Consider the following 20,627-nt stretch of genomic DNA (forward strand, 5'->3'; position numbering starts at 1 on the left):
TCACTACTATGAACTGTAATTTCCTTGAGACCGAGTATTTCTTTACCCACCTTAGCGGTCAGGGGGAGAATAATATTGAAAGTAACAGTAGTACGGACCCGCTAAGTTGGATCTCAGTGCCAATGCCAATGTCAAGTAATCATGAGGCAGACCTAACAGAGAAGGCAGTAAGCAGTACCGCTGAGCAAGTCTCTGATGTGGTGGAGTCTACCGTGGAAGGTGCCATCGTTCCAACTGTCTCTCCATTAAGTTTATCCAATGTAAGTTCTCTTGTGGATACAGATAATTGTTTAACTAATACTGTAAGCCCAGAAGAACTAGAAAGCCCAACCAAGGATGAAGAAGGGGAAGATAAAGAAATCGAAGTTGAAGGAGTTGATCCTGACACTGGGAGATACATACTTCCACCAAGACCAAACAGAGGAGTTCCACCAAAGAGGTACACACCTGAAAAGATTAACAAGAAAACGCGCTACTCTGTTGTGAATCTAGCTAAAGGCCATTTATCAGAGATGGCTCTAGCTTTTGAGAATGCACTGTATGAGGAAGAAGAGATTCCACAAACATGGGAGGAAGCTATGCGTTGCAAACATTGGAGGGAAGCAATGAAGAAAGAGATAGATGCATTGATCCGAAATCTGACATGGGAAAAATGCAAATTGCCAGCAGGGAAACGACCTGTAGGGTGTCGTTGGGTCTTCACCATCAAAAGACGACCCGATGGCTCGATTGAAAGATATAAAGCACGTCTCGTGGCGAAAGGTTATACCCAGACATATGGAGTGGACTATTCGGAGACCTTCTCTCCAGTAGCCAAGATGAACACTGTCCGAGTACTGTTATCTGTTGCTGCTAATAAGGACTGGCCATTACACCAGTTCGATGTAACGAACGCCTTCCTACATGGTGAGTTGAGGAAGGAAGAAGAAGTTTATATGGAGGCACCTCCGGGTTTTGCATCAGATTTCGAAGCAGGTGAAGGGTGCCGACTAAGGAAGACATTGTATGGATTAAAGCAATCCCCAAGAGTGTGGTTCGGAAAGTTTGCCGGGGCAATGAGTAGTTATGGATATACACAGAGTAATTCAGACCATACTCTATTTCTGAAGAGGCGAGGTGATAAGATTACATGTTTAATCATATATGTTGATGATATGATTATTACAGGTGATGACCTAGAAGAGATTGAGCACTTAAAGAAGAATCTATTTCAAGAATTTGAGATGAAGGACTTGGGGAATCTCAAGTATTTTCTTGGGATTGAAGTACTAAGGTCAACCAAAGGAATTTTTCTGCGACAAAGGAAGTATATCTTGGACATCCTAGCAGAAACAGGTCTCTTGGAATGTAAACCAGCAGACACTCCTATAGTAGTTAATCATGGATTGCAAATCAGAGAAGGAGTCAAGTTGACTGATCGTAGTCGATATCAGCGACTAGTCGGAAAGCTCATATATCTCTCACACACTAGGCCGGATATTGCCTATGCAGTGGGGGTCGTTAGTCAGTTCATGCATAAACCGCAGACGGATCACATGGAGGCAGCACTAAGGATTTGTCGGTATTTGAAAGGAACTCCAGGACATGGAGTGTTGTTCACTAAGAACGGACATCTTGAGATTCATGGTTATACGGATGCTGACTGGGCAGGAAACCCGAATGATAGGAAGTCGACAGCAGGCTATTTTACCTTTGTTGGAGGTAACTTAGTAACATGGAGGAGCAAGAAGCAGAAGGTAGTGGCTCTTTCAAGTGCTGAAGCAGAATTTCGTGGGATTAAAAGTGGGTTAACCGAAATTTTGTGGCTAAGGAGATTGATGAAAGAAATTAATTTCTCTCCTAGCAAATGCCAGTTGTACTTGTACTGTGATAATAAAGCCGCTATAAGCATTTCACAGAATCCAGTGCAACATGATCGAACAAAGCATGTGGAGGTTGACAGACACTTCATCAAAGAAAACATTGAAAATGGGATTGTTGAGCTCCCTTTTGTTCGCTCAGAGGATCAGCTTGCCGACATCCTAACTAAAGCAGTTAACTCAAAGAGCTTTGAAGATGTGCTTTCCAAATTGAGTATTGGAGACCCCACCACTCAATTTGAGGGGGAGTGTTGAGAAAAGGAATATTTGGGTTCCAAGAGAAATTAGAGTTTCAAGAACTCAACATTAATAGTCTTGTTCCAATATGAGTTGTTCCAAGAAACACATTTATTGTAGTATTTCAAAAGTCCCTAACATCCCTATAAATACATGGGTGTTGGGTATCTTTCATTTATTCGAATCAATACAATCTTTTGCTATCTATTACTTTCTTCTCTAAATATGATGCCTATACCATTTAACAAGGAGTACTGCTCATTCATTTTGTCAACATTTTCAGGTCTCGAAGAAACATGGCAACAATCACTCTTCCAAGGTCCATCGTGATCAAATCCAAAGCTTACCGCGATAAAGGCTATGCTTACTTCAAGGCAGACGGCGCCACCGTACTTATCAGAGGAGACGACATATTCAGCACGCTCGTCAAGATTGAGTCGGAGATGGCAACAATCAACGACAAATGCATCAACCTACGATTCGGTTACTTCAACAGATACTGGCAGCAGAGCGGAAACAGCAACTTCATCGTTGCTGAATCCGACCAGCCACAGGAGGACGTCACAAAGCCCTCCTGCACCTTGTTCGAGCCCGTCAAGGTTGATGATAACGGCGTCTTCTACTTTACCCACGTCCAGAGCGGAAGGCGCGTGTTGGTAGATAGCCTGACCATGGGCTTCTACGTCGATGAAAAGGCCGGAGATGATGAGAAAGCCTATCTAACTTTTGTGGATTGGACCACATTAGTTAAACTGCCTCCCAACATATCATTAAAAGTGGATAACGGAAAGTATCTGAGAACGCGGTCGCCAATTCTGGAGTTCGTATCTGAAGATCGTAACAAACAAGATTCGAGCTTTGTAGTGGAACTGCAGCCGGACGGACATGTCAAAATCGGGCAGGGGCAGGCTTTATCGACTAGATCTTACTGGGGCGTAAGCATACTCCCTGCTGATTTTGGATTGGTCACATTCTTCCTAAGGAGATCGCTGCTGCATCATATATGTTTTGGCCGATTAAAATCGATGAAACTTCAATCGCCTTTCGCAGTCAGTACATCCAGAATTTCTGCTGCCGTCGCGAGAGAAATCCTATTTCAGGCGAGTTGGAGAATTTTCTAAGAGCGTCAGCTAACAGTATCACGAAAGAAGCAATAATGGAAGTGCAGGAATCGTTGTTGTCGAGAAAGATCTACAACGTGAGGTACCAGATGGAGTATGCTCAGATTTTCAACGAGGCGCCTTTCGTGGCAGGCTCTACCTCGCTCAGTAACCCGAACGAGGGGGTGGCTACTGTCCAGGCCTCAATTACATATACAGATGAAAAATCCTACTCTTTTACTCGAAGCTTATCGTTGACCAGGGGAGTCAGCAGCACCATCGAAGTTGGTGTGCCCATCATTACAAGCACTTCAATTACGGTGAGTTATGAGATAAATGGGTCGTTCGAGTGGGGTGAAACCATGACAACCTCAACGTCGGTTACAGCTACCGGGATAGTTCCCGTGCCTGGGAAGAGTATGGTTATTGTGGATTACGTTGGAACAAGAGGCATCTGCAATATTCCTTACTCTTACACTCAGCAAGACACGAGTTCCATCGATGGAAAAATTGTTAATACGATTCTTTATGATGGTATCTACAGTGGCGTCAGTTATTACAACTTCAGCTTCAATGTCAGAGAGATTAAGTCACTCTGATCATCCATAACCTTTGTTGCTCTTGTTGTCGTTTTTGTTTGTGTGCTTTGTTTCAGTTACTTTTTTCAACTTTGGGTTGCCTTTTGTTGTTGGTGTGCTACTAATTCCAGATACATTTATGTGTCTGATGATGTACTTATAAAATAAATATGGATGTATCAATCATTGTGTTTGATTTGAATTATGGATGTTTCAATTAAGAACTCTGTCTCTCTTCAATAATCCCTTTATTAAGATTTATAAAGAACTTGTTACGGACTCAATTCCCACATCGGTTGTGAGAACAACTGGTATGGGGTATATAGACTAAATGAGCTTTTTCCCCTAACAAACTAGTCTTTTGGGCTGAGTTCTCCTGTTTGGTGCCGACTCGGAGTTGTGGCTGGGCAAAGAATCCGCCGTGACCAACGAGAACTCGGAGTGGTGGCCTAGCAAAGAACCGTCCATGACGGACCTTGGCTTTTAAAGGAGGGTCGAATGTTACAGACTCAATGACCAACAAGGACGTTGACCCTTAAAAGAGGGTCGAATATTACAGACTCAATTTCCACGCTAGACTAGTCTTTTGGGTTGAGTTCTTTTGTTTGATCCTTATCAGTACTGGGCTGAGTTCTTCTGTTTGGTCCTGAAGCGTTTCGTCGGACTGAGTTCTTCTGTTTGGTCCTTATCAAAACTCCAAATGCATTCTAATGCTATGGGGAAAATTGAGGTGTTTCTTTGAATTTCGTCGAACAGTTGGGGGGAACCCCAGTCCAAGAGCAAACAAAATATCAACCGATTTGTCGATGATTTTCTTGGAAGATTCAACCTTTTGTATCCAAAGCATTGATTGAAACATAAGGAATCCAAAAAATACACGTAATTAATTGGATTAACTAGAATTCAGCCGAAATTCGAAACGATATTTGTTTCAAACAATATTTAGAAAATTTTACCGAATTCCTTGAATGATCCAAATAGCCGAGGGAGAACGACGAAGAAACACATATGTAATTCAACTAAAGCGAAAATCATGTAGGCACTTCATCAAACATTTTAATGGTAATGTCTATCCTTCAAATTCAAAAACTCGCACAGCATTTTACCGAACAAGAGACGGCCAGAATCCAAAACAGTAACATGCCCCATATTTTCGATCAAGCAACATGGAAAAAAAAACAAAACTTTCACATCAAACGAATTATCAATTCGTCAATATATGTTGAAATATGATTGATAAAGAAAGCCAAAGCATTCGATGAATTCGAAGAAGGGTAGGCTTACGGGTCATGGGCTAAACCGAATTCAATCAATTCAATTGGGATTGAGCAAGTAACCCAAAAATTATATTCAGCCCAGCCCAATTACAACGAAATGGCCATTTAAAAGAGGTTTTCTCCACTCGACTAGTTTTATTTAATTCAGTATTTTTATTTATTCAGTTTTTTTTTCTACTATTCCATTTTTAAGTTGTATTACTTCCTAAAAAGTTTTGTTTGCCTTATTACATTTTAATTTGCTAGTCCCAAATATTTCAAATTATAATATTTTACAAGTGCATTACACTTTTCAAAATTCCAGTGTGTACGTTGCATAGAAGAAATATATATAAACTAATCATTCGATGATGGCTACTTACCACACGCAATTCATGGGAAAACGGTTAGTGCCAATGTTTTATATTGTTAATCCATGTGAATATAACAGTAGATATTGATTATATCTACCATAGAATTTCTCTCTTAAATAAATTATCTGGTCCTATGCAACAAATTTAACAAAGAGCTCCACAATGTTAACTATATATACCCTCAAGTTGATCTATAATTAGACTCATCACATTTCCAAAATATCACAACATAACTTCAAGCGACAATTCGGAAGAGAGGAGGACGGAGGGAGATATTACAAGTCAATAGACACTGGTGATACTTGAATATTAATATATTATTTAAAGAATAGTACAATAAATAGTACTCCCTCCGTTCCCTTTTAAAGAATTTTTTAAAATATTTTGAAAAATATGGATACCCGTAAAATTTACAGTCAATAGACACTAGTGATACTTGAATATAAATATATTACTTTATTATAAAAGAATATATTAAAATATTTTATTTAAATTTTAAGTACTACTAAATTGATGGAACTGCCCTTCAAGGCATTGAGGGTATCCGGAAATAACTTGAAAATAGTAAAAAGTATTTCGATTGATATTAATCGTAGTTGATAGATCTCAAATGATATTTTCAAAGTTTATAAACCTAAAATGATAGTTTGACAAAATTGGTGGATCATAAAAAATATCCTCTCTTTTATTAATTATTACTCTGTGTTTTTAAATCGAAAAAAAATGTTTCAATGAATGGTGTAACTATTTTACAAATTTATAAAATTCATAATTTTTGCAGTAGATATCTCTAAGCTATAAAAATTGGGTCATTATTCCGTGTATTCTACACATTGCATAACTTTAACTATATAAAAGCTTTGACTCCTTTCATTGTTGAAGCCCGGTGCTCGACTCTTTAAGTTTATTTAAGTTTATTTATTATATGAGATGTTGCCTTTTTAATATTGGAGACAATTAGCTTAAAAAAAGAGAACCGTCGGGCTATATTTAATCTAGGTGGAAGAGGCGTTCCTAAACTCATGAACCATTTTCGATTTTATTCGATTCCATAATTTTTAATTTTATCATGTAACTTGTAGTACTATTATGTATTCGAGTTGTATCAAGTCTTGACAAATGTTCATTTATGTACCTTATTACTACATTATAGTAGTAATTTACAAGTGCATGACACGTTGATGAATCATTTCAAATCAATAACTTTCTTGGTGGTCCAAACTTTGGTTTTACACTTGTGGTCCAATTTGTAATATAAATAAATTAATAAATATTTAACCTTTTATAATTTTACAGTCGGAATAATCCTCAGCATCTATACCATAAGAGAATAAATAAATAACATAAGGACGACGGCTCAATTTTTATCAAAGAGAAAATAAATAGTGCCTTTTTTCTATTATATGAAATGAGTAGTAATAAAATGCAAACTTATATATTGTACAAACTCAAAACTCCTCAACACTGTTTCAACACAGTTTCAATACAATATCAACACAGTGTAAAATTTCAAGATTTTAATGTAAACACAATATCAACACAATATCAACACAACATGAATCATTGACTACCGTTGAAATTCTGTTGACATTTTCGTGTTGATGTTTTTTTGTGATTTGTTGACATTTTTCAATGGTCCAGATCATAATTTTGAGTTTGTACCAGATTTAGAGTTTTCATTTCATCACATTCTTATATGAACTACCGCCGTGCGAAGACAATTACTCCGTGCAACTTTATGTTTTTGAATCCAAAGGATTTAACACGGTAATTATTTGTTTTTAAGTCAATTAAAAGAGAATCAATTATATTAAACCAATTAAAAATTTAACAAAGCTATGAGAGAAAGATACGTTTTCATTATTTTAGAATCACGATTAAGGTGGAGATGGAAAGCCACATCACATTTATGATTGACTACATTAATAGTACTTAAAAAATAAATTGTGAAATGTACTCTATTTAATTTATGGCAGCTAATGCGCATATCATCATTTAATAACAATAATTCCCTATATTTTACGTGCATCGTGTATGCATAGAAGAAAATGGTAAAACTGATCATTCGGTGATGGCTACTTCCCACACGCGATTCATGATTAAACAATCTAGTGTCAATACTTTATCCATAATACTATAATAAATTGATAATAAAAACCCTATTATCAGTCGTTGATGCCTAGGGTCATGGTGAAGAAATATCACTTTTTATCAGTGACATGTTACTACTATTAGTTTCAAAGGAACTTTTTAAAAATAGATAATTGTCATTTAAATCTTAATTTTCTTTAATTTCTAGTTGATCTCAAAACTTTTAAAACTTGAGTATAAAATTAAGACTTACAACTATTAATTTTTGCAATCATCCTATAAAAGGAAATATGATTTGACTACAAAACCACATTATTTTGGATATATTGAATATTTTAATTAAGACTCAAAATATAATGAAATAATCTTTTAGTTGTATTATACTCCCTCTGTCCCATTAGAAATAAAACGTTTTCCTTTTTTGTCTGTCCCAATAAAAATGAAACGTTTCTAAAATGGAAACAAGACTCTCTCTACTTTTTCTTCTCTCTTACTTTACTCTCTCCTCATTAACTCACAAAACAACCCTACATAATATCTTGTGCCGAAAAGCAAATGTTGCATATTCAATGGGACGGAGGGAGTATAAGAGTAGAGGTGCGTTAAGGTCCTTTACAACTTTTTAATGTAAAACATAACACTCAAGTCATAGCCATTGGATCCTTAGATTGGATGGTTGTGATAATAATAATAATAATAATAATAATAATAATAATAATAATAATAATAAAAGTTATGATTTTATATACTAGTTTCATAGGTTTGGGACTGATTGACCATAATTTAATAAAAAATTGTGATTTAAATGTTAATTAATCTTGTTTAATAGTTTGTGTATATATCCATAATATGACTTCCTTTAATGGTATCTAGAATATTTTTAAATTAAAATAAATTGGATTTTTAATTTAACAGAAATATTTTGATATTTTTTAATAGAATTATCTAGATATTTTAACAAAATATAGAAGAAAAGAGAAGTAGAGAATTTTAAAAGAGAGAGCATAAAAAAAAAAAGAAAAAAATAGGTTGAAACTGTAGAGCACCTTCGTTATCATTATCATTTTGCCTTAATTTTAAACTTTTAAAGTTCACGACATTTTATAATCCGATCATATATAGTTCATAGCTTTATGGTAAAATGTACTCCTCAGTCTCATTTAAAATGAAACGTTTCTTTTTTGAATTGTCCTATTAAAAATGAAACGTCCCTTAAAATAGAAACAACTCTATATCTACTTTTTCACCTCTCTTGCTTTATTCTCTTTTCATTAACTCACAAAACAATCTTACATAAAATTCCGTGTCGGTTCCCAAATGTTTCATTTTAAGTGGAACGGATGGAGCAGTACTATAGGTTCTAGATAAATTTATTTGGTCCCACATGCCACAGCCACAAGATAAACAAAGAGCTTAAGAAATACCACAATGTTAACTAGTCCCTTAAATCAAAATCTATAAATAGAGCCCTCCCATTTCCGGAAAATCACAGCAGCAAGAAAACCATTTCTTCTTTTCCAAATTTCTGTAATCCAACAGCCTCATCCATCCTCCTTGGAATTTTTAATCTATAAATTAGTTTATGGTTTTGTAGATATATAATTTCTTTGCTTGCACTCTATTTTTATAGATATATGCTTTATCCATTTCGTTTTCAACACTACGAAAAAAGGTTGATTATCGACGGAATTACCGACGGCTGACAATCCGTCGGTAACTACCGATATCTATATCGGTGTTTCCAATGGATTTTCTGTTGGCCATAACTAATAACAAATTACCGACATGTGAATTACTGACGGACAGTCTGTCGATAAAACAGTTTACCAACCGGAAATTTTGAGTTACCCACGGAATTTTCCGTCGGTAAATTTGTTATTTTTGGTAGTGCAATTTTGGTAACCCTGCCTCATAAAATCGTTAATTAAAATCATGTTCATTTTAGATTATTGATTGTTAACAATATAATGGCTGCAGGCTTGAGCATGTCTCTCATCAAAAACTGGTGTTACTAGTTTTTGACACAACAAATTTATACAGTTTCTCATTTAATTTTCAGGGTGGAAGAAACATGGCAACAATCTCTCTTCCAAGGGTGATCGTGATCAAATCGAAAGCGTACGGAAGTAAAGGCCATGCTTACTTCAAGGCTGATGGCGCATCAGTAGTTTTGGGAGAAGAGGACATATTCAGCACGCTCGTCAAGATTGATGTGGAGCGTTCTATCACTAACGCCAAATATGTCAACCTCAAATTCGGCTATTTCAACAGATACTGGCGCCGCAAAGAAAACGACAAATTCATCATTGCTGAATCCATCCAGGTGGAAGAGGACGTCTCAAAGCCCTCCTGCACCTTGTTTGGAAAACGACAAATCATGTTGATGGTACTTACACCGGCGTCAGCTATTACAGCTTCAGCTTCCATGTCAGAGAAACCAAGTCACTCTGAGCTACTACTTGTGTCCCAAACATCCATTACCTTTTATTGTTTTCTCTTAAGTTGTGTGCTTTGTTTCGTTTCCTTTTCTTGTCGTTATGCTAATAATCTCCAGATACATGTATCTGATGATCCGATGTTGCTTCATATGTACAAATTGTGTGGTTGATTTGAATCATATATGGATGTCTAGGTTGTGTAGTACAGTAGTTAGTTTGTGTCATATTCAATTGGCTAATAATAGGGCACGAAGAAAAGTGTCGTTTGTGTCATATTCAATTGGCTAATAATAGGGCACGAAGAAAAGTGTCCTGGGGACAAATTGGTCAAATAGTAGCTATCTCCTTCAACCAATAACTCTTCTTCAAGGCAGCTGTTAGAGCCATGAATTCAACTTCTGTAGTTAGTTGACAATGCAACCGCACTTTCGAGATTTGACTTCCAACTAATGGCTGCTCCAAACATTGTGAAAATGTAACCAGATTGGAATCTTCTGTTATCAATATTCCCTACAAAATCAGATTCACAATATCCAATTATAACATCACATTTATACTCATCAAACCGTCCGAACAATATGCCAAAATCACCATTTCAGTGTTCTCTTCCATGGTTGGCCATAAACTTGCTAGTCACACTTATCGACCCTGGTCTTGTAGAAATCATGGTTGGCCATAAACTTGCTAGTCACACTTATCGATCCTGGTCTTGTAGAAATCATGGCATGCATTCTGGCATCTGCTTTGTTGACAACTTGAAGTGTTGGGCCAGTGCAGTTGTTGTCTCCTTTGCATTCTCCATCTTGAATGAACCTCTTCAATAGTCTTGAAACGTAGTCATGTTGACTGAGCCAAATCAACTTTCTTTTTCTGTCCCTTACCCATGCTCAATATATATCTTTCAGCCCAAAATAAAATCTAGTGCCCATTTGTTTTAAGCTTTTCTTCGAATCGTGGGCAGTCATTAACCTAGAACGAAAGGTTCAACCATTTGCTTGAAAACAACGGCGTTTCCTATTAAAAATGAAACATTTTCCTTTTTGGGTCGTCCCATTCAAAATGAAAACATTTCCTAAAATGTAAATGCCATCATCTCAACTTTTTCCATATCTCTTACTCACTCCGTCCACCATTTAAAGAGCTCTTTTGTCATTTTAGTTTGTCCACAATTTATAGAACCATTTACTTTATTCCACTTTTAGTATGCAAATCTCATATTTCACCAACCTTTTTACACTCACAATCCAATATAAAACTAATAGTTTAAATGGGTCCCACAGTCCACACATTTTCTGTAACAGCCCGCCTTCCTAGGGTACAATAAATGCGACGACTGCTACCAAAACGGACTTTAAGAGTTCGACATAGGCTAGGGTTTTCATTTAAAGAGTTTTGACCAAAACTTTAAAGGAACTATCAGAGCATTAAAACAACAACTTAACCTAGAAGCTTAAATAAGAAAAAGGAAGGTATCGTAAATTACGATCAAAAATCTCAAGAGTATGACATAGTTTCCAAGATAAAAACCACACGATAGTCTAAGGCCTCTAAACCGAAAGGAGAGTGCAAAATATCCAAAATAAATCAAAGTGTTTCAAAATAATTTCAGCGGAAACGACCAAGAGAAAGAGCAGCTATGTATGAAGACACAACTACGCTTGAAGTTCAAAACATCCATCTTAATTAGTTATCATGCTCAACACCCGCCACCGCTCGTCATCGTTCAACCTGCACATAAGGAAAACACATGCAGGGCTGAGTATTTTGAAATACTCAGTGAACTCGTTGCCAAAACGTTTTATAGGTTATGCCACCCTTACCAAGTGAACTCGAGTTTTAAGCAGTTATAAGAGAATATCACGAGTATCACAAAATATATTTTCCATAGACTGGCCAGTCAAACAACTCCCCACTTTTCTCATAAATTTCCATAATCACAATCACAATCTTTCCATGGTGCGACGAAAGTGTGGCCACACTTTTCGCCCACGAGACCGGCCGACTAGCAAGGACGGCTCCCGATCCCCTCGTGTACACAGCCTGGTAGGGTTTGCGGCCCGTACTCAGACCCGAATTCGTTTAATCATATCCATAGCCCTATAGCCCAATGGAGCGAACTCTCAAACTGGGCATCAGGCGCACAATATCACAACAAAACAGACATAGGCATGGCATAACAGTTAAACCACCCTTATTTCTCCACATTCATAGATTTGCACATAAAAGAGTTTAAAAGTAAAGCCCACCTCGACTGCTTAGGTTTCAAGTAAGTTCTTTCCCTTGCTATCCGGCTTTGCAACTGAGGTTTCACCTTTACACATATCACAAATCAGATTCAATACAAACTCCTAACTCATGCATGTCTCAACGCTTTTCCCTTTTCCCACCGATCTATTTTAGCATCATTAATCAATCAAGGTCATGTTCATCGCATAAGTTCCATTCGCATCTCAACTCTAGATCTAATATCAACATGTGTCATACAAGAGTATATTGCCATCATACACACACCACACAAACACAACACACACGTTCACACACGCACGCCACTCACACACACGCCACGCCACACTCATGCATACATATTTCCATATCCCCTTTACCCCACTTTCACTCAACAAGATGCATGAGGGTTCAAGAATACCGATTAATCGGTTAGAAAGAAGAGGAATCGAGTAGAAAGAAGAAGATTAATATGAGGATACCTTTTTGAGAAAAACGAACGGTAGAAACGAAGTAAAGACTTGGTTCTTCAAAAATCTTGAGGCTCAAACTCTAATTCTTCTCAAAGGTTGAAGGATTATTGAAGTAAAGTAGAAGAGAATTGAGAGAGACTTGGTTCCTGAGTGTGTAAACACGAGTGAGGGTGATTGTGAGTTAAAAAAACTTCTGGTTTTCTAGTCTAAGGGATTTGACCGAATGTGGTGAAGTTTTCTTGAGTTTCAGAGGAGGGTTTCCTGTGGTGATTTGCTGGTACAAAGGCTCTTGATCTTGACTGCAGTATGTGGGATTGTGTGGTCTAGGGCTTGTGTGGAGACAGTGAAGCAGATCTTTATTTGCTACGGTTTCTCCCGAGGGCAAATCAGTTGGTGAACAAGGGATTGAGGGTCGGATAGTTGTGGCCTGTGCAGTTGTACCTGGTGCAACTTGAGCCTATTATTTGATCTGAGATTCTTGTAGTTTCTTACTTTCTGGTTTAATTGCTTTGTTTACTTCTTGTTGTGGTGAACGCATTTAATCGGTGTGTTAAGTGTTTCAGGAGTGCTGGAAGATTGAAGGATCAAGATCTAGGAGTTTGGTAGCAAGAAGTTACACAACAGTGGCATCAGAGCCAGTGTTAGGGCTCAGCCGAGTTTTGTTCGCACTTCGCCCTTCTCTACGGCGTTTTGGCTCTGGGTAATACAAGAGATCTCAATCTTGATCTCTTGCTCTGGTATTGGTGTTTGGCTTCTCTCTTTTATCTCTTTTCTCCGTTCCTGGTTCCGCTGTGTGTTTGGTTTCTGTTTGTGGGTTGTCTGTTGGTTTCTGCTCTGTTTCTTGAGGTGATAATGGATATTGCTGGCTTGTTTTATCCCTCTTGAGCTTTTCAAGAAGTTTTAAAACGTGTGGTTGCAACAGAGTCTCTGTCAGTGACCCCATGCGCCCTCAATGAATTGAGTGTTTGTGAACTGGGAAATCCTGACCTAGATGCACTGTTGTGTAACTTCTTGATGTGCTTGTGTTTTCTGTGATAAAACTCTCCAGCAATTTCTCTTCTATCTCTCTTGGTTGCTTTATTTTCTTGCTTTCCGGTTTCTTTCTTTTGTTTAATATGTCTAACCTCCCCTTTGGTCTTGTTCCCTTTAATGGGAAGCAAAAACTAAAGTGTGTTCTTGTGCAGCAGAAGGTCTTCAAAGCTGTTGATGGCTCCACCATTGAGGACCCTGTCAAACAGTCTGAGATGAATGAGTTAGCCTGTTCTACTATCTTACTGAGTTTGAGTGATTCTGTTATTAGAAAAGTTGGTGTTCTGGATTCTGCTAAAGAGCTTTGGGAAAAACTTGATACTTTATGCACTGAAACCTCTTTATCCAACCGGATGTATCTGCTTGAAAAACTTTTTAAGTTCAAAATGGACTTGTCCAAGGACATAGATGAAAATGTTGACTGTTTTTCAAAATTGGTTTTGGATATAAAGAGATCTGGTGATAAAAACATTGATTCTTATACTACTATTGCTCTGATGAATTCTATTTCTGATTCCTATGGTGATGTTAAGGCAACAATTAAGTATGGGAGAGATGATGTTACCCTGGATACTATTGTTAGTGCCTTGAAATCAAAGGAACTGGAATTAAGAGAGAAATCTGACTCTAAAGTTGCTCTTGACAAGGCTTTGCAGGTCAGGGGAAGGTCCAACACCAAGGCAAAGGATAAGCAACAAAATGACAAGTCCTCTGATAAGGGGAACAGAAAAAATCATAGGAGCAAGTCAAGGTCTTCCTCCCAAGACTATAAAAAGTCTAGGAGGTGTTTCAAGTGCCATGAACTTGGGCACTTTAGTAAGGAGTGCCCACTGAAAAAGAATAAGAAGGCTGAGACTAATATAGTTGCCAGCCTGGTTAAAACTGATGATGATAATGGTACCTGTTTCATGCACTGTGATATTATTTCTGTTAATGCCTCCCTAAATACTGATATAAATAAGTATGAATGGCTTGTTGACTCTGGTTGTACTTATCATAAAAGACTTATTTTCTGAACTAACCCCTGTTACTAATAGATTTGTTTTCATGGCAAACAATAAGCAGTGCAGGATTGAAGGCATTGGAAAAGTATGCCTGAGGTTTAGTTCTGGTACCTCTTATACTTTGGAAAATGTGAAATATGTGCCAAGTCTTTACTATAACCTCGTGTCTTGCTCTGCCCTTGAATCTGAAGGGTTAGAGGGAAAATGGGGAAATGGGGTTATGAAAATTTTTAAGGACTCTCTGCATGTTCAAAGCTGATAAGAAGAATAATCTGTATATTTGCACTACTATGCCCTTATGTGATGTTAATGCTGCAAAGGTTACCAAAGTAAATAACACTGTTTTGTGGCACAATAGATTAGGTCATATGAGTGAGAAAGGCATGCATATTTTGTGTAAGAGTGGTCTTCTGACCAATGATGATGTTAATTTGCCTCTGCCTTTTTGTGATACATGTGTTAAGGGAAAGCAACATAAAGTGTCTTTTCCCATATCTGTGCCTACCTGTACTAGCAATGATATTCTTGAATATTTGCATGCTGATGTTTGGGGGCCTGCTTCTGTTACTTCACATGGTGGATGCTCATATTTCTTTTCTATTGTTGATGACTTTTCAAGAAAAGTCTGGGTGTTTTTATTGAAAAATAAATCTGATGTTTTTGAAAAGTTCAATGATTGGAAATGCTTGATTGAAAACCAAACAGGGAAGAAAAAACCCTTAGAACTGACAATGGTCTTGAACTCTGCAATTCTCAGATGAATGATCTGTGTGCTAAGTCTGGTATTAGGAGGCATAGGACTGTTCCTTATACTCCCCAACAGAATGGTGTAGCAGAAAGGATGAATAGAACTTTGTTGGATAGGGTTAGGTGCCTTCTTTCTTTTAGTGGTCTGTCAAAAAAGTTTTGGGGTGAAGCTATTACCACTGCAGCTTATTTGGTTAATAGGTCCCCCTCTGTTCCTTTAAAAGGAAAGTGTCCTGAGTCTGTATTTAGGGGAAAACCTGTTGACCTGTCTCACCTTAGAGTTTTTGGATGCTCTGCTTTTATGCACTCTAAGACTGATAAGTTAGATCCCAGGTCAAGGAAGTGTGTGTTCTTAGGTTACCCAGAAGGTGTGAAGGGTTACAAGGTTTGGCTTAGGGATGAGCCTGGTTTCAAAGTCACCATTAGCAGGGATGTGATTTTTAATGAGCCTGAGTTTCCTTGCTTGATTGATAATGCTATCCCTCTTGCCTCTAGCACCTCAAATGAGGTGGAGTCTGCCTCTTATAAGGTGGAGTCTACTTCAACTGAGGTGGAGGTTCCAGTACCTTTTGATTTTGTTCAAACTGACAATGTCTTGCAGGATATTTCAGGAACTGAGCATCAGAACACTGATCCCCAATCTGACTCAGATGAGACACATGAAGTTACTGAAAATATTCTATCTGATTCTGTTGTTGTCCCTAATGATTATCTCTTGACCAGGGATAGAGGCAAGAGGATAAGAAAACCACCAAAAAGATATGGTGATTAGTTGAACTTGTTGGCCTTAGCCTTCAATGTTCGTGAATCAGATGGAGATGAACCCCAGTCATACAAACAGGCTCTTAAGTCCATGTTTTATCCTAAGTGGCTGATAGCCATGGAAGATGAGATGAAGTCTTTAATTCTGAATAAAACTTGGATACTTGTGCCTAAACCTAAAGATTGTACTGTTGTTGAGTGCAGGTGGTTATTTAAACTGAAGCAGGAGCTGAATGGCTTGAGATATAAAGTCAGGCTGGTTGCTAAAGGCTTCACTCAACAAGAGGGAGTGGACTACACAGAGATTTTTGCTCCTGTGGTAAAATTTACAACTGTTAGGTTTATGCTTGCTTTGTGTGCTTTCTTTGACTGGGATCTTAAACAAATGGATGTTAAGACAGCTTTTTTACATGGTGATCTTGATAAGCCTATTTACATGAGCCAACCTGAAGGGTTTGTTGACCCTAAATACCCTGATCATGTGTGTCTCTTGAAAAAGGCTTTGTTTGGTTTAAAACAGTCCCCTAGGAGATGGAATATTAAGTTTGATCAATGCATGCAGTCTCTAGGTTTTGCTAAAAGTTCTTTTGATCATTGTCTTTACTTCAAAGATCTCCATTCTTCTCATGTGTTTCTCTTATTGTATGTTGATGATATGCTCATCATGAGTCCTAGTTCTTCTGCTATCAAATATGTTCAAGATATGTTGTCTACTAACTTTGATATGAAGGATTTGGGAGATGCACGAAAAATTCTGGGCATTGATATTGTGAGAGACAGGAAGAAGAGGGAACTGACTTTAAGTCAGAGCTCATATGTAAAAAAGATCCTCAGTAAGTTTAACATGGCTGATGCCAAGCCAGCCACAGTTCCCTTGGCTGCTCATTTCCTTCTCAGCAAGGACCAATGTCCTAAAACTGATAGTGAGGTCCAGCAGATGAAGAAGGTGTCATATTCCAATGCAATTGGATCTGTTATGTATCTAATGGTGAGCACAAGGCCAGACATAGCATATTCTGTCTCTTGCCTGTCCAGATACATGTCCAATCCAGGGCAGCCACATTGGGAAGCTCTTAAGTGGTTACTGAGATACCTTAAACATACTGTCAATTATGGTTTGAATTATTCTAAGTGTTCAGATGATACTAACCTTTGTGGTTTTGTAGATTCAAACTATGCAAATGACAGGGATAAGAGGAAGTCCACTACCTCTTATGTTTTTACACTTGGTGGATCTTGTGTAAGCTGGAAGTCTCAGCTTCAGCACATAGTGGCTCTTTCCACCACTGAATCTGAGTACATTGCCATAACAGAGGCAATGAAGGAAGCCTTGTGGCTGAAAGGGGTTTTGGGAGAAATAAAATTTCTCAAGCAACCCATTATTGTATACTCTAATAGTCAGTCAGCTATACAAGTTTGTAAGAACCCTGTCTTTCATGACAGGACAAAACATATAGATGTCAGGTTTCACTTCATCAGAGGCATAGTGGAAAAGGGAGAGGTCCAGCTTGAAAAGATCCACACTGATCACAACCCAGCTGATATGGGTACTAAGTGCCTCCCAGTGGAGAAGATGCTTTTCTGCATCAGGAAGCTCCACATTGATTCTGGTTAGGCAGTGTGGTCAGGTATCATCCTTGTGTATTGTTTCTTAGATATACTTGTATACCTGTTGAATACACTGTGGGTTTGATGTCTGTTTAGTCATAGACTTGGCAGGCATCAATAGGCGATGATGAAAAGCACATGCCAAATCCCTCACCATCTTGATAAGACCCAAGGTGGAGAAATGTAGTATTATGGGCCTATTAAATTGGGCCGGTCTGCTTCTATTGTAACCAGCCCAAGAGATTGCAGGCTGTTGGAGAATAAGGCCTTAGCCCACTTCACTAATTAACCCTACGCGTGTCACTCTCTTGTGGGGTGTGAGAGCTGAGTCTTTTATATACTCCCTTCTCATTCTATTCCTTATTCACTTTTGATTAACACTGCGTGAAGTTAGGGTTTTCTCCTCTCCTCCGTAGATCTTTCTGTTCCTGAGAGATTGTTGATCCCCCTCTGATTCCTGAGTGTGTAAACACGAGTGAGGGTGATTGTGAGTTAAAAAAACTTCTGGTTTTCTGGTCTAAGGGATTTGACCGAATGTGGTGAAGTTTTCTTGAGTTTCAGAGGAGGGTTTCCTGTGGTGATTTGCTGGTACTAAGGCTCTTGATCTTGACTACAGTCTGTGGGATTGTGTGGTCTAGGGCTTGTGTGGATACAGTGAAGCAGATCTTGATTTGCTACGGTTTCTCCCGAGGGCAAATCAGTTGGTGAACAAGGGATTGAGGGTCGGATAGTTGTGGCCTGTGCAGTTGTACCTGGTGCCACTTGAGCCTATTATTTGATCTGAGATTCTTGTAGTTTCTTACTTTCTGGTTTAATTGCTTTGTTTACTTCTTGTTGTGGTGAACGCATTTAATCGGTGTGTTAAGTGTTTCAGGAAAGCTGGAAGATTGAAGGATCAAGATCTAGGAGTTTGGTAGCTAGATCTCTGTGAATTGTTGTATTACTTGTAATAGCTCGGTGTACTTAGACCTTACACTACATACTGCATAACTATAACTACATGAAAGCCGCTTTACTTGCTTTCATTGTTAAATCTATGTGCTCACCTCTTGAAGTTCATTGGAGCTCGTACAGACTGCGGTGTTGTTGCATACAAGGCATTATCGTTTTAATTTTGGAGACGATGCTCTCAAATAGAGGGCACCATCGGGTTGTATCTCGTCTTGGTGAAGTTCTCCTCAACTCGACCATTTACGATTTTATTGTATCACGTAATTTTCAATTTTTTTCATGTTATTCGACAAGCAATATGTATGACACGTTGATGAATCATTTCAAAGAAATAACTTTATGGTGGTCCAAACTTTGGGTTGCACTTGTGGTCCAGTTGCTAATATAATTAGATTAACATATATTTAACCTTTTAAAATTTTAAATCGGATAAACCTCAGCATCTATACAAGAAGCAAATAAATAAATAACGATTGTTGCTCTAGTTTCTTTCTATTGTATGAACTACCGCCGTAAGATGACAAAACAACTTTTTGTTTTTTTAATCCAAAGGAATGCGATGTAAACAGGTAATCATTTGTTTTTAAGCCCTAAAGAGGATAAATTATGATTATCAATTTTTCAGGCCGATAGACATTATAGAAGAATAAACCAAAATCAATTAAAAAACTCAACAAAGTTAAGAGAGATGCGTTTTCACTAACGACTACGATAAGGTGGAGATGAAAAGCCACATCACATTTTAATTGATTAATTACGATAAATACAATTATTAGCTTCCATTCTCAATTAAGACAAGTTATCTAGGTTTGTCGTATGTAATGATAGATACCATTACCACGTGAAAGAGCATGTTTACGAGATCCATCATGTAATTGTAATTATGAAATAATTAGTACAATGTAATATGGTTGCTAGTGCGTTCAAAATAAAATATGGAGTACATCCATATGTAGTGAATGAATTTTAGTAAATTAATGCATGTTTTATATAATGAAAAACCTCTTTTCCTTTTTATATTATTGAAAACTTGCACATATTTATGTTGATTTTATATTGTTGTTGAGCTAGTATTTCATGTATGGTATCCCAGATTAAAGCTCCGATATGAATCAAATTTCAAGTTCTCAAATTTAAAGAATTACAAAACTTATGAAAATCAATACAAAAAAAATTAGATTATGACACTTTTAATGCTATTAATTAAGGATGCTAATTTGTGTCTAATTATACCACCAACGCTTCATAAAAGGTCCTTATTGTTAGTGTCCTAACTAAAATTAGGGGACATAATAGAAGTGTCCTAAGATAATTTGCCTTCAACTTAGAGACGCTTCCTTTTGTGTCCTAAATTATAGTTATTATTAAAATTTTCCAAACGCTAGTAATTTCGTCTCAATTTTTGTGTCTTTAAAAGAATTTTTTTTTTATAGTGAATGAATTACTCCATAGCTTTAGTAACTTTATATTACTAAAATACTCCTAGAAAATTTTAAAGTTTTTCTAGTACCCATGGCCCTCACCCCAACATTGAAAAATAATATTCCTCTGTCTAGCAGTAGAAATATCTTTTTACTTTCGGTCCGTCTGTCGATAGAGTTATCAATTAAATTTCACTATAAATAATATTAGGTCTCAGTTTATGCTAACTTAATATATTCAAAATTTCTTTAAAACTAATATCTTAACAGTTAGTATTTTATTTCATTTACATTTTTTTTTAAAATTTTCTTAACATTTCTTAAATCACGTGAGAGATTCAAATCAGATTCAATGAGAATGCTAATACTATACGGAGGTAGTATCATTGTATTTTGTCTTTTAAACAATCTCGTGTCAATACTTTATATTCTTAATCCATAAAACAATAGGTATTGATTATATCAACCCTAGAATT

At 37.2% G+C, this 20,627-nt stretch overlaps 2 protein-coding genes across 2 annotated transcripts; both read left to right on the top strand.

Annotated features, from left to right (window-relative positions):
* Positions 1 to 2,392: 2,392 nt before the first annotated feature.
* On the top strand, positions 2,393 to 3,795 carry LOC125209332. Its single transcript, XM_048108935.1, has 2 exons — positions 2,393 to 3,031; positions 3,079 to 3,795. The coding sequence occupies exons 1-2, from the start codon at positions 2,393 to 2,395 to the stop codon at positions 3,793 to 3,795; spliced, it is 1,356 nt and encodes a 451-aa protein (XP_047964892.1).
* A 5,190-nt stretch (positions 3,796 to 8,985) lies between these two features.
* On the top strand, positions 8,986 to 10,138 carry LOC125216636. Its single transcript, XM_048118393.1, has 2 exons — positions 8,986 to 9,022; positions 9,555 to 10,138. Exon 2 carries the CDS (start codon positions 9,567 to 9,569, stop codon positions 10,101 to 10,103), a length of 537 nt encoding a protein of 178 aa, XP_047974350.1. The 5' UTR covers positions 8,986 to 9,022; positions 9,555 to 9,566; the 3' UTR covers positions 10,104 to 10,138.
* The last annotated feature ends 10,489 nt before the right edge of the window (positions 10,139 to 20,627 follow it).

The sequence above is a fragment of the Salvia hispanica genome, chromosome 3, assembly GCF_023119035.1.
Source record: "Salvia hispanica cultivar TCC Black 2014 chromosome 3, UniMelb_Shisp_WGS_1.0, whole genome shotgun sequence".
Classification (NCBI taxonomy): domain Eukaryota; kingdom Viridiplantae; phylum Streptophyta; class Magnoliopsida; order Lamiales; family Lamiaceae; genus Salvia; species Salvia hispanica.

Bases quoted from the DNA above. Each gene is read 5' to 3' on its own strand.
- LOC125209332 (XM_048108935.1), top strand. From the start codon at position 2,393: ATGGCAACAATCACTCTTCCAAGGTCCATCGTGATCAAATCCAAAGCT. The intron at 3,032-3,078 runs GTAAGCATACTC...ATTCTTCCTAAG, and splicing joins CGACTAGATCTTACTGGGGC to GAGATCGCTGCTGCATCATA.
- LOC125216636 (XM_048118393.1), top strand. From the start codon at position 9,567: ATGGCAACAATCTCTCTTCCAAGGGTGATCGTGATCAAATCGAAAGCG.